The sequence below is a fragment of the Lepidochelys kempii genome, chromosome 7 (genome assembly GCF_965140265.1).
Source record: "Lepidochelys kempii isolate rLepKem1 chromosome 7, rLepKem1.hap2, whole genome shotgun sequence".
Classification (NCBI taxonomy): Eukaryota; Metazoa; Chordata; order Testudines; family Cheloniidae; genus Lepidochelys; species Lepidochelys kempii.
The window spans coordinates 41655081-41669949 of record NC_133262.1 but is presented as its reverse complement, the minus strand read 5'-3'; the positions used below and the strand labels follow the sequence as shown (position 1 = coordinate 41669949).

The window sequence follows — 14869 nt, the reverse complement described above, 5'->3', positions numbered from 1 at the left end:
GCCACCACCCCTATAGAGAACACTGCCCCACACACCTCTTCTATAGCGATAACACCGCAAGATGCCATGGTACCCCCACCATCTCCCGCTACTGATGAACTTGCTCACTTTCAAGAGTTGTTTCACAGAGTAGCAGAAGAGGTCAAGATTACCCTAGAGGAGGTACCTGAAACACACCATGAGCTTACTGACATCCTGCAAGCTATGACCTCCACCCAAAATAGCCCTACCAATTAATGAGGCCATTATGGAACCTGCTAAAACTATTTGGCAGACCCCAGCTAAAATAACACCCATTAGCAAGAGATTGGACGGAAAATATTTTGTTCCATCTAAGGGTTCTGAGTTTCCATTTGCACACCTGTCACCTAATTCCCTAGTGGTCAACGCAGCCAATTAGAAAAACAAATACCAACACTTCCGCTACACTCCATCAAACAAAGATAACAAGTGACTGGACTCCTTCGGCCACAGAGTGTGGTGTTCCTCCACTTTTGCAATTTAGAGTAGTGAACTATGTTAACTATGTTAGCGCTCTTAGCAAAATATGACCACAAAAATTATGCTAAGTTAATGCAATTTATTGATGATGTGTCGGGGGATAAACAACAACAATTTAAAGCAGTGGTGTCCGAGGGCCAAATGATCTCCCGCACAGCTCTTCAAGCCACCCTCGATGCTGCGGATGCAGTGGCCAGATCCACAGCCACGGCCGTTGTCAGGCGGCAGTCCTCATGGCTTGTTTCTTCCTCCTTTCCGAAGGAGATACAGAATATGATCAAAGATCTTCCTTTTGATGGAGACAAGCTCTTCGCCGCTACAACCAATGGGGTCCTTCACTCCATGAGGGATTCCCGTGCCACTCTTTGATTCTTAGGCATCCAAACACCTGCCTCAAAGAAGAGACAATATAGATATCAGCCATACCAATGACCGCATTATCATACCTTTGTGCAACATCCACCTTTCGGACAATATGATACGCAACAACAACAAAGACATAGGCTCAGGAACCAGCGACGTTGCCCTCTGCAAACAACGGTGACGCACCCTCCTAACCAAAATAAATAAATTTGAGGTGTTGGTCGAGGGTATAGAAAACCTCACACCCTCTCCAGCCCCAACTCCAACCAACCATTTTTTTGGAAACGGTTTGCGTCCATTCCTGGCAAACCATCACTACAGACAGATGGGTCCTGGAAATGATCAGATTGGGTTATGCCATCCCCTTCCTCTCCTTACCTCCCACCCACCCTCTCACCCCGTCCCTCTTCAGGGACCCCTCTCACGAGCAATTGCTCTGGGAGGAGGTACAACATCTAGGAGCAATAGAGGAAGTACCCCCTCAACCCAGAAGGAAAGGGTTTTTCTCCCACTACTTCTTGATGGAAAAGAAAAAGCGGTGGTTGGCGCCTGATCCTCGATCTTCAAAGTTTGAACAAGTTCGTCAAGAAACAGAAATTCTGGATGGTTACTCTCCCATTGATTGGTTTTCAACCCTCGACCTCCAAGATGCGTATTTCTATGTCTCTATCCACCCTGCACATCGTTTCCTCAGGTTTGGTGTGGGAGCGCAGCACTACCAGTACAAGGTCCTCCCTTTTGGCCTTTCCACCGCACCATGTGTCTTCTCCAAGGTGCTAGCAGTTGTAATAGCACATCTCAGAGAAAAAAGGAATCCTCTCATTTCCTTACCTGGACGATTGTCTCCTTAAGTCTCCCACTCAGTGAGAAGTGAACCACGCAACTCGTGCAACCCTTCACTGCTTCCACACCTTGGGTCTGCAAATAAACAAAAACAAATCTACCTTACAACCTACCCAACGAAGTGCCCACCTTGATTCCATCGCTGCTCTTGCATCTCTCCCCTAGGCCAGATTCCACACAATGGGCATCCTTATTACCCAGATAAGTGCCAGACTACAGTCCGAGACTCCCTACAGCTCTTAGGACATATGGCCACTTGCACATTTGTGGTCGCAAATACTCGCCTATACATGCAATGCCTTCAGGGTTGGCTAGCCACGGTATAAAACCAAACAAGCACAGGTTACTAACTATGCCCCAGAAAGTCAAGGACTCACTCCTCTGGTGGACCTCTCCCACCAAGCTCTGCACCCAGGATTCCCTTCCAACAAGATCCCCCTTCAATTACCGTCACCACAGATGCATCCCTCACAAGATGGGGAGCACGCATCAGCCACCTCACCACTCAGGGTCTATGGGCCACTTCAGAAAGCAGGCTTCACATAAATTTGCTAGAGCGCCAAGGCCGTACGCAATGCCTGCCTCCATTTCCTTCCCGTCATCCAAAACCACCAAATTCGAATCATGACCGACAACATCACATGCATGTTTTATGTCAGACGGGGGAGCCTGATCACACTCCCTTTGCACAGAGGTGGTAAAACTTTGGAACTGGTGCCTTCAACACAACATCCATTTCTCCGCCTCATACCTGCCAGGTTCTCAGAATACCATTGCAGATGAGCTCAGCCGATCGTTCCCCTTACAGCACGAGTGGGAACTCAATGGCATCATTCTTTCCAACATTTTCCAGACCTGAGGTTATCCCCAACTGAATCTATTCACCACAGCAACAAACAAAAAGTGCCCGACGTTCTGCTCCAGAACAGGCCTGGGGAAACATGGGGGGACGCCTTTATGCTCCCTTGGACCGAGACTCATATATGTGTTCCCACCAATGCTTCTATTGCACAGAGTAATTCAGAAGATATGGACAGAGCCAACATCATTCTCATAGCCCCAGCATGGCCCAGACAACCGTGGTACCCCTTTCTCCTGCGCATGTCAGTCAAGCCACCCATTCCTCTTCTGCCACTCAGGAACCTCCTATCACAATGCAGGGGACAACTATTTCACCCCGACATACGTCTCCACCTGAGGGCCTGGCTGATCAATGATTCTCTAATGCGGAGTTAACATGTTCAGACCAAGTATGCACTGTCTTGCTACACAGCAGAACACACAACACATGACACTACCAGAGCATCAAGATGTGAACCGTTTCCATTTATGCAGGTAGGTAAACAGACCTCTCCAGTTTTCTGCTTCACTCCCACTGATCCTGGATTACCTGTTAGACCTTAAAACATCTGGCCTCTCTACGAGCTCACTCAGGGTCCGCCTTGCAGCAATCGCTGCCTTCTGCCATAAGGTTGACAATGTAACTGTCTGCCTATCCAATCACCAAAAGGTTCCTGAAGGGCATCCAGACGCTATACCCGGACGTGAAACCACCTGCTGCACCTTGGGATTTACACCTAGTCCTCAAAGCTCTGATGGCAACACCATTTGAACCGATGGCTACCTGCTCCCTTCTCCATCTATCCATGAAGACCGCCTTCTTCATAGCAATCACATCTGCCAGACGAGTAGGAGAAATGGGGGCGCTTATGGCGGACCCTCCATATACCACGTTCTTCCGCAATAAGGTCACACTCCGCACGTATCCAAGGTTCTTACCTAAGATACTGTTCCTTTCACCTCAATGAACCTATACCCATTCCAACATATTTTCCCGATACCTCATGCTAATGCCTTTGAAACAATGCACACGCTTGATGTTCAGAGCATTATCCTTTTACCTAGATAGGACAAAACCATTTAGGAAAACCCCCAGTCTTTTTGTCTCTACTACTCAGCGCTCACAAGGAAATGCTATCGCTACACGGAGACTTTCCAAATGGATTGCTGACTGCATACGCCTTTGTTACCAACTCAGGCAAATACAATCTCCTATGTCAATTAGAATACACTCTACAAGAGCTGTTTCCACATCCACAGCCTTTCTCTGTAATGTCCTACTGTCTGACATATGCAAGGCAGCTAGCTACCTGGGCATCAAACCTTACCTTAGCTAATAACTACACTGTCATCCACACTGCAGCATCTGACACCAGATTGGGTAGAGCTGTCTTGTCAACAGCCTTCTTGCCTCCTCCGAAGTCCCAACTATCTTAAGGGATACTGCTTTTCAGTCACCTGAAGTGGAGCACCCCCAGGAACATCTCTCAAAGAAGAGGAGGTTACTCACTCTGTGCAGTAACTGATGTTCTTTGAGATGAGTGTCCCTGTGAGTGCTCCACTCCCCGCCCTCCTCCCCTCTACTTTGGAATTTGTAGCACACTCAGTTGTAGAGAAGGAACTGAGGAGCCCAGGCCGTGCATGCGTTATTAGAACACTGACAGCTCAAGAGGCAGACACAGTGCGTGCACAGCCCTTACGGGGTACTGCTGTAGAAATCTCCGATCAAAGGCGCTGGGATGCACCTTGACCTGAAGTGGAGCCACCCACAGGGACACTCATCTGGAAGAATGTCAGCTACTGCACAGGGTGAGTAACCTCCTTTTTTTTTTTTTTTTTATAATTGAGATAATGCAATTATGAATGGAACCCTGCCTGCCCCAGTGATACATCATTACCTAATCTATCGTCTTTGACTTCAAAATTGTTTTGTAAGCATGGGCTGCCCAGCCTGTTTCCCATGTCACTGCAGTGTGGCATGTTGGAGGAAGGGGTCTCTTCTTCACCCAGCCCTGTCCTCTCTTTCTAGGGAAAGATGGTTAACCTTCAAAATGTCTGGCTTCTTTTTGCTCTTTTTCTGGCTGATGAACGTATCCTGGGAGAGCCTCATATTTTTAGACTTGTAATCTGTTACCTCCTTATTTCAATTCTTTGATAAATGAGTTGCTTCCATGAGTGAGGAGATCAGATCTACTTACACTTCAGTCTAGAAGTTCCTGGGCTCTATTTGGTTGCTGTGTTAAATCCTTAAATACAAGGACTTTACTAGTTTATAAATATAAGTTTATAAGTACAAAGACAAACTGATTTGTTACTTTCAGAAAATGCATAATGTTCCTGTAGTTGCATGAAACTGACAAACTGGCGAAGGGCTTTTTCTGTGTCTCATGACAGGATATGGTATTGATTATCTGGTGGTCTCAGACACAGAGTAAGATGAAACTTGTACTGTTTTATAGGGTCGAATAACAAACAAAACTCTCAACCAAGTAAATGGCTTGTTTTCACTGCAGTTCAGTTGATCTTATGTAACTTTTTGGCCCACTTTGTTGACACCCTCCAAAATTTTATGTATTTTTGTGTATTACCAGGTAACATTTTATTTTAAGATATTTCCTTTTAAAAGAAGCTATCTGTTAAAATATTAAATATTTGTGTTTTAGGAAGTTGTTCAGCTACCTTTGGACTTTGTAAAACAGCTTTGTTTAAAGATCCAGTCTGAGAGGCCAGGTAAGGATCCCATTGCTATAATTAAGATTCTTGCATTCAACTATAAAATGTTCAGTTAAATTGCACAAGAAAAAAATTTATTTCTAAAATCTGATAAATAAGTTTTTTGATAAGTTACAATATCATTTAATCATCGCTCTTGCCTAGTCCTTAAAGGAACACAGTCCACTTGAAAATCAGACTGTGTGAAAATGTTGTATCTATTGCAACTAAATTACTATCCATGAAAGAAACAGGAGGAAGAAATTGTTTGTTTGTTTAACTTGTACATTTGTAAGCACTTCGTGTAGTCAGGTTTTTTTCTTTGCTAAAAAGACCTTTACAAATAGTAACGGGAACAGAAAACCCATTCTCCATTTTTGTAATGGAATTAAAAAACACTTGGACGTTTAAAGGTAACTGTGCGTTGGAATTGGTCAGTTTCAAAAATTGCGAGTAGATGTTTGTTTTCAATGCTTTCATTTGAGGCTAGACATTGATAATATCTTACGTATTTGTGTTTTTGCTTTACTAGTGAAAAAGTATTTTATGTAAAATAAACCAGAATGTGGAAGTTGACTTGTATCCATTGTCACCCATAACTTGGCATTCCTTTACTAAGAAGCTTGGGTTTTGAACCCTTTACCTGTAGTCTGCATGAAAACTGAATAATAAGTGTTGTTCAGCTTCCTTGTTTCCACAATGAAATAGTATGACACTTGTGAAGTAGATTTTCCTGGAAAACTCATCATATGTCATATTCTAATCCGTACAGGAGAAAATTCAAGAGAGATCTCTCTTCTCACTGATTACTCTTAGGCTCTTGGGTGGTTAGTTGAACAAATTCATGGGTTTTGACTAGTGCAGTCCCCTGGGGAATGATCTGGTACTAAAGTCTAGGAAGATGAGACATACTTTATGGTGCCTTCAATCTAGAAGAACTGGAATTGCTTTACAGATTAAGTACAGGACTCTCTGTACTACATAGCTGAAATAGATCCACCACTGGGGTGGCATACAGAGCACAGTTTAACAGTGCCAGTAATACTACACAACAGTATTAACTAGCCTGGGAAATGAATAATTTAACTGAAATTACAGGAGAAATGATAGTAGGCTGCATTAGTTAATAAAATTGGAATTTAGTCAGGATGATGGGACCTAACCCTCTCATTTCTAAGGGGGTGCCTCGCACTCAGAGCTCTCAGAATTTTCTTCAGAGTTCCTGTTCTTGCACTGACTGATACTGAGGGCTTGTCTTCACTATTGGGTAAGTTGATCTAAGTTACGCTACTCCACCTACGTGAATAACATAGCTGGAGTTGTCGTAGCTTAGGTTGACTTATCCCAGTGTCTTCATTGATGCTCTCCGGTTGACTTACTCCAGCTCCCTGAGAAGAGTAAGGTACCAAAGTTGACCGGAGAGCACTCTGCCGTCGATTTAGCGGGTTTTCACTAGACCCACTAAATTGACACCATCTGCATCGATTGCAGCAGCGTCGAGCTCCCTGGTAGTGAAGACAAGCCCTCATTCTTAGTTATAAGACACTGTCACATGCTATGGTTGTATGACAGCTTGATGAGGTCACATTCAAGTTGGGACAGCAGTTTTGTTTTTAACAGGGAAATATTTCAAATCAAACCTCAATGGCTTTATAGGTTTTTTCATACACTATGTCTTTCTAAAAAGACCACCTAATTTAGGTGGGAATTACTGATACTTGAGATTTATGGGTCAGTGTCATCTGGCATGAGATTTCTACTCACATGTCCTTCGTATTAAAGCCAGGCAGAAAGACAATGTGTTACCTTGGACATACAAGGCTTGTTTTTGACTCTCGCCCATCCCAGCTGAGTATGCAACATCTGCTTGACTTGAAGCTAGCAATATCTCCATTGCTGACTTTTTTCTGTGTTCTGACGCATTTTAATGTACTCAAGTCTACTTCAGTTTTCTTCTGATTGTGTATTTTTCCTTGAAATGGAGCCTGCACATGTTGTTCCGCCAGTATTTTCTTTTTTTCTGCTTGCAACAAACCTTCAAGCAATTTAGTGTTTGTTCAGTAGATTAAAGTAATTAAGCTAATGTTTGTATAATTTACTCCTTTGTCATCCTTCCCCTTTTTGTAGTGTTTTTGTTGAAAGCTGTATTTCAGTGGCTGTGCTTTCAGTTGGAAGAATCATAGAACTTGAAGGGACCTCGAGAGGTCATCTAGTCCAGTCCACTACGCTCTCGACAGGACTAAGTATTATCTATTCTAGACCAGTGGTCTCCAACCTTTTTACGCTGAAGATCACTTTTTGAATCTAAGGGCAACCCAGGATCTGCCCCGCTCACTCCATCCCCCCATTCCCCCACCCTCACTCATTTTCACTGGGCTGAGGCAGCGGGTTGGGGTTCGTGAGGGAGTGCGGGCTCTGCGCTGGGGCCAAGGGGTTTGTAGTGTGGGAGGGGGCTCTGGGCTGAGCCTGGGGCAGGGGGTGGGGTGCAGGAGGGAGTGCAGGGTGCAGGCTCTGGGAGGGGGCTCTGGTCTAGGATAGCATTTTGGGGTGCAGGAGGGGGTACAGGGTGCTGGCTCTGGGAGGGGGCTTCAGGCTGGGGTGGAGTGTTGCAGTGCAGGAGGGGGTATGGGTTGCTGGCTCTGGGCTGGGGTGCAGGAGGGGGTATGGAGTGCTGGCTTCGGGAAGGGGGCTCAGGGATAAGAGTTGGGGTGTGGCCTTCCGCTGGGCAGCACTTACCACCAGTGGCTCCTGGTCGGCAGCGGGCGCAGCAAGACTAAGGCAGAGTCCTTGCCTACCCTGGCCCCACGCTGCTCCTGGAAGGATCCAATGTGCCCTTGTGGCCCCTCGGGGGGGGGGGGGGGGGAGTGGAAGGCCCCAAGCGCCATGCGCTGCCCCTCTCTGCAAGCACCGCCCCCACAGCTTTTCTGGCAATGCTATGGGGGCGATGCTTGCAGGCAGGAGCAGCATGCAGAGGGAGATCCCTGCCCCCAGGGCTGCAGGTCTGTGCTGCCCGCTTCCGGGAGTGGCTTTGGGCTGTGGTAGGCAAGGAGTCTGCCTTAGCGGCAGCCATACTGCACCACTGGAAATTGCAATCAACTGGTTGGTGACCACTGATCTAGACTATCCCTGACAGGTGTTTCTTTAACCTGCTCTTAAAAATCTCGAATGGTGGAGATTCAACAATCTCCCTAAGCAATTTATTCCAGTGCTTAACCATCCTGACAGGAAGTTTTTCCTAATGTCCAACCTAAACTTCCCTTGCTGCAATTTAAGCCCATTACTTCTTGTCCTATCCTCAGAGGTTAAGAAGGCCACCTTTTTGCTGCTGTTTTGTGTGGCCTGTCAGCCTGGACTTCAGGGAGTTTCTACTGCTTTGGAGAGGGCTTCTTTCAGAATTTACTGCTTAGTTTGGAAACGTGATGTCAGTGTGAATCCCCCTATAGGTGCACGTGTGAGATCGTAGTATTTCGGATGGTTATATCCACTAGGACAGCACATGTCCTTTCTGCCTCCTCATTCGCCCATACAAAGACATTCTCCCTTGACCCTCCATTTGATCACTCCTACTGCCTATGGCAGCAAGACAGAACCTAGTAAGTGTCTGACCTGCTATTCTTTAGTTACAGCTAAATTATTCAAAATTCTCTACTAGCTGTACAAAACTTCAATAAAAGGAACTCAACCCATCTGGATTGATTTCTGATGGTCAGATGCTCCTGTACGGGGTGGCACAACCTCAGCTGTCCCTGGCAGACTGAGTATATTGAGCTTCAAACCCTGATACTGAGAGTGCCATAATCTCAGTGCTGCCCTCACAGGAAATCTATTCCTTCTCATCATCACCAGGACATACCTACCTCTATTCCCCATTCTTTATCCCAAAAAGAAAGGGAGTCGGGGGAGCTTCATCCTCTCCTAGAGCTGAGGGAACTCAACAAGTATGTATGCCATCTCAGGTTGTGGATGGTAATGTTGGCCTCAATCTTTCCATCTCTTCAGGCTAAAGACTAGTTCATGGTTCTCAGCTTGCAAATCCATTCTTCCATGTAGCCATGCTTCCTGATCTCAGGAAGTACTGCAGATTCACATTGGGTCTAACCATTACCAGTACACATTACTGCCATTCAGACTCCTTACAGCACCAAGAGTCTTCATGAAATGTCTAACAGTGGTAGCAGCACATGCAGAGACAGGGCACCCATGTCTGTACATACTTACAGGTTTCAGAGTAACAGCCGTGTTAGTCTGTATTCGCAAAAAGAAAAGGAGTACTTGTGGCACCTTAGAGACTAACCAATTTATTTGAGCATAAGCTTTCGTGAGCTACAGCTCACTTCATCGGATGCATACTGTGGAAAGTGTAGAAGATCTTTTTATATATACACACAAAGCATGGAAAAATACCTCCTCCCACCCCACTCTCCTACTGGTAATAGCTTATCTAAAGTGATCACTCCTTACAATGCGTATGATAATCAAGTTGAGCCATTTCTCACCCCCCCACACACACACATCCCACACACACAAACCCACTCTCCTGCTGGTAATAGCTTATCTAAAGTGACCACTCTCCTTACAATGTGTATAATAATCAAGGTGGGCCATTTCCAGCACAAATCCAGGGTTTAACAAGAACGTCTGGAGGCGGGGTAGGAAAAAACAAGGGGAAATAGGTTACCTTGCATAATGACTTGGCCACTCCCAGTCTCTATTCAAGCCTAAGTTAATTGTATCCAATTTGCAAATGAATTCCAATTCAACAGTTTCTCGCTGGAGTCTGGATTTGAAGTTTTTTTGTTGTAATATCACAACTTTCATGTCTGAAATCGCGTGACCAGAGAGATTGAAGTGTTCTCCGACTGGTTTATGAATGTTATAATTCTTGACATCTGATTTGTGTCCATTTATTCTTTTACATAGAGACTGTCCAGTTTGACCAATGTACATGGCAGAGGGGCATTGCTGGCACATGATGGCATATATCACATTGGTGGATGTGCAGATGAACGAGCCTCTGATAGTGTGGCTGATGTTATTAGGCCCTGTGATGGTGTCCCCTGAATAAATATGTGGGCACAGTTGGCAACGGCCTTTGTTGCAAGGATAGGTTCCTGGGTTAGTGGTTCTGTTGTGTGGTATGTGGTTGCTGGTGAGTATTTGCTTCAGGTTGGGGGGCTGTCTGTAGGCAAGGACTGGCCTGTCTCCCAAGATTTGTGAGAGTGTTGGGTCATCCTTCAGGATAGGTTGTAGATCCTTAATAATGCGTTGGAGGGGTTTCAGTTGGGGGCTGAAGGTGATGGCTAGTAGCGTTCTGTTATTTTCTTTGTTAGGCCTGTCCTGTAGTAGGAGACTTCTGGGAACTCTTCTGGCTCTATCAATCTGTTTCTTCACTTCCGCAGGTGGGTATTGTAGTTGTAAGAATGCTTGATAGAGATCTTGTAGGTGTTTGTCTCTGTCTGAGGGGTTGGAGCAAATGCGGTTGTATCGCAGAGCTTGGCTGTAGACGATGGATCGTGTGGTGTGGTCAGGGTGAAAGCTGGAGGCATGTAGGTAGGAATAGCGGTCAGTAGGTTTCCGGTATAGGGTGGTGTTTATGTGACCATCGTTTATTAGCACTGAAGTGTCCAGGAAGTGGATCTCTTGTGTGGACTGGTCCAGGCTGAGGTTGATGGTGGGATGGAAATTGTTGAAATCATGGTGGAATTCCTCAAGGGCTTCTTTTCCACAACCTATCCTGAAGGATGACCCAACATCTAAGGTGCCACAAGTACTCTTCTTTTTGTCCATACTTAGATGATTGGCTGATCAGAAGCAAGTCCCAGAAGGATACCACAACAGCTCTAGAGTATGTGCTCTCATTGCTCACCCACTTAAGGTTCCTTGTGAACTAAGAGAAAATCTCAATCCATTACAGATGATAGAATTCACAGGGACTATGATCAGCTCTCAGCTGGCAAAAGTCTGTCTCCTAGAGGATGTGTTCCAGTCCAGTTGATAATAAATTACCCAAACTCAAGTCTAGTTAAGATGGTACTTATCCCAGGACTGCTAGGCTACATGTTGGTGTGTATATATGTGGTGCTGTTTGTCCAGCTTCACCTGTGGCTCCTATAACTTCAGCTGAGGTCCTGACACCACATGAACAAGAGGGTCACAGTCCCAGCTCAAACAGGAATCTAGTTGGTGGTTATACTTCAAGAATGCCTGAAAGGAAATTTGATTCTCTGTACACTCTCTGACAATGACATTCTTCATGGATGTATTAGGAACTGGGTGGGGACCCCATCTGAACCACTTGCAGATGCAAGGCACCTTATCCCAGGACATCTTGAACCTCCACATAAACATCCTGGAGCTCAGGCCCATGATACTGGCTTATGTGGCACTCCTACCCATCCTACGGAACTCCATGATGGAGATATTGACAGACAATACATCTGCAATGAGCTACATAGACAAGCAGGGAGGAATTGGTTCATCACCCCCCTGCCAGGAAGCAAAGAAGCTATTGATGTGGTGTCATCAACATAGAATAATTCCATAGGCTCTGCTCCTTCCGGGAGTCAGCAACAGCCTGGCATACTACTTCAGCAGGCATTTAGTAACCAACCACTAGTGACAGGTTTCAGAGTAACAGCCGTGTTAGTCTGTATTCGCAAAAAGAAAAGGAGTACTTGTGGCACCTTAGAGACTAACCAATTTATTTGAGCATAAGCTTTCGTGAGCTACAGCTCACTTCATCGGATGCATACTTTCCTTTTCTTTTTGCAACCACTAGTGGTCGCTGCAAAACTGCATCGTAGGGCCAGTATTCTGTCAATGGGGGATTCCCACAACAGACCTTTTCGCCACCAAATGCCCAGGATTTCCTTCAGAGGAGGCATGAGCCTGGGTTTGTTGCCAAAGGCGTTCTTGCTACAGTGCACTCAGACTTCTTTTATATGTCATTCCACAGTTTCCTCCCCCTCCTCCTGGACCCGAGGGTGACATCCTAGGCCACCGTAATCCTTTTTACTGGTTGAGGATAGTTACGTCTGTCAGACCAATTGCAGATTTGGCCTCCCAACCATTTCCCAGCCTGTCTGAACATAATATTCCAGAATTGTGGTCAGATACTGTACCTAGACCTGCAGTCATTGGACCTGAAAGATTGGATGGTGGTTGGTTGAGTACTACTGCTAAGAATTTCATGAATCTGTTAGGAGCAGTTTCCCAGAGCAGAAAGCCATCCATAAGAAAGACGTGTTCCTTAAAATAGGAAAGGTTCTTCATATAGACAGTGCAACACAATCAATGTCCAGAAGAGGCCTTGATAACTGAGGATCCTTGAAGCATGCTGATCTAGTAGCCAGTTCCAAGGTCCACCTCACAGCAATATTGGCGAGTTGTGCTCATTTTTCTCAGTTCTCTTACTTGACAGTATGCATCGTACCTGTGCAATGTTCTTTCTGGTTACTGTCACCTTGGCAACGTGGGTCAGTAAACTCCAAGCTCTTGTGGTTGGACCTCCCTATAAATTCTTTCAGAGACAGTCAGTTATGCTGCGATCACATTTCAAATCCCACCATAAATGGTGTTGCAGAATTCCACCTGACCCAGTCAATCTCCCTCTGTCTTCTTCCCAAAACTCCACAGGAGGGAAAAGAAATGACATACACTACATGTCTCCAGAGCCTTACTCTATTACATTGACAAGATCAAGCCTTTTAGTTAGTCTCCTCACCTCTTCGTAGCCATAATCTGACCCTTCAAAAAGCCAGGCCATCTAGTCACAGATTCCCTAAATGGATCACCTGTATTTCCATTTTATCTGATAGTTGGGGAATATCTCCTTCTGAATATTGTGACTATCTCCTCCAGAGCACAGACAGCATCTTCAGCCTGCTTCAGGAGTGTACAGTACCTGAGATCCGCAAGGCAGCAAAGTGGAGCCACCCAATGACCGTAATTGAACACCATGCTCTAGACTTAGCAACTAGATCAGATGCCACATTTGGGAGATCAGTACTTCATTCATTATTTGACTAATGAAGCTGAAACTCCTCATTCCCACCATCCAGTGAAAAGACTGCTTTCCCGTCACCTGCAGTGAGATCCATCCCTACAAGATCTGTGGTTCTTTGATTGTAGTTAGTGTGGATTCCACAACTTGCCCTTTCTCCCTATTTTTCTGAGTCCTCCCAGTTGCAGATTGCAAGGGAATGACGGGGGGGGGGGTCAGTGGCTGCACTCTTTGTACCATCACATTGGAGCAAAAGGAGGCTCTTTTCCCCAATGGATGTGACTACTGAAAAGATTTAGATCTTGCACACAGGAGACTCTTGTACACACAGTGGGATCCATGCTGTCTACAACATCTCCATCACATTTACTTTGCAGAGTAAGTAATAGTTCAGTCTTTTGCACAGATAAGGCATTAGCATGGTTGGGCATTAGGAAAAGCTTCCTAACTGTCAGCGTGGGTAAGCACTGGAATAAATTGTTTAGGGAGGCTATGGAATCTCTATCATTGGAGATTTTGAAGAGCAGGTTAGACAAATACCTGTCAGGGATGGTCTAGATCAGGGGAAGGCAAACTATAGCCCACGGGCTGGATTCAGCCCATCAGGGCTGTCAGTCTGGCCCGCGGGGCTGAGGCAGACTTCCTGCCTGCCCTGGCTCTTTGTCGCTCTTGGAAGCAGCCGGCACAGCGGCCCTGTAGGGGGAGGGAAGGGAGGGCAGAGGGTTCCATGCGCTGGCCTCGCCTGCAGGCACCCCCCCCCCCGCAGCTCTCATTGGATAGGAACGGCCAATGGGAGCTTCGGGAGTGGTATCCACAGGCGAGGGCAGTGGGTGATAGAGCTGCCTGCTCCTTCCTCCGGGATTGGGGCCACGACAGGCAGAGACCCTGCCTTAGCCCCACTGCCACCCCGGAGCTGCTTGAGGTAAGCAGCGCTGGGCCAGAGCCTGCACCCCAACCCCTTGTCCTGAGCCCCTTCCTGCACACTGCACCTCCTCCCACACCCTGCACTCCCTTCTGCGCCCCATTCCCCTGACCCAGCCCTACATTCATGGCCCTGCATACAATTTCCCCACCCAGATCTGGCCCTCAGGCCAAAAAGTTTGCCCACCTCTGGTCTAGATAATATTTAGTCCTGCCATGAGTTCAGGGAAATGGACTAGGTGGCCTCTCAAGGCCCCTTCCAGTCCTATGATTCTATTATTCCTGGACAAACATTATGTACTTGACTGGGGAATGAAGACAGTACTTCTGAAACCGAGATTTGCATAATCTCTGAGTAGTAAAATACAATGGTATTAATCTATTGGCAGGAATGTTAAATTCCAAGGACGTTTCTTGCTGGGAATATCCTTTTGTATAACTGGTCTAGATTTTTCTCTGTTTTCTTTCCAAATTTACTACAAATCCATCTCCACTAATCTGGCAGCAGTTGCGAAGAGATGTTTTAACTGGGGCTGTCGATTAACTGCAGTTAACTCGCATGATTAACTAAAAAAAATTAACTGCAATTAAAAATTTATTGCGATTAATCGCATTGTTAAATAAGAGAATACCAATAGACATTTATTTAATATTTTTGGATGTTTTTCTCCATTTTCAAATATATTG

General features: G+C 45.8%; 1 protein-coding gene across 10 annotated transcripts in view; it reads left to right on the top strand.

Moving 5' to 3' along the window:
• Positions 1-14869, top strand: part of IPPK (inositol-pentakisphosphate 2-kinase) — a 102042-nt gene that overhangs the window by 59477 nt on the left and 27696 nt on the right. For 7 of the 10 annotated variants that reach the window (XM_073352353.1, XM_073352360.1, XM_073352354.1 and 4 more), the window contains one exon: positions 5211-5277. The exons of the other annotated variants lie outside the window; for them this stretch is intronic. In XM_073352353.1, the coding sequence (XP_073208454.1) occupies positions 5211-5277 (67 nt within the window). The remainder of the gene's footprint in view (positions 1-5210; positions 5278-14869) is intronic. 10 annotated transcript variants of the gene reach the window in all.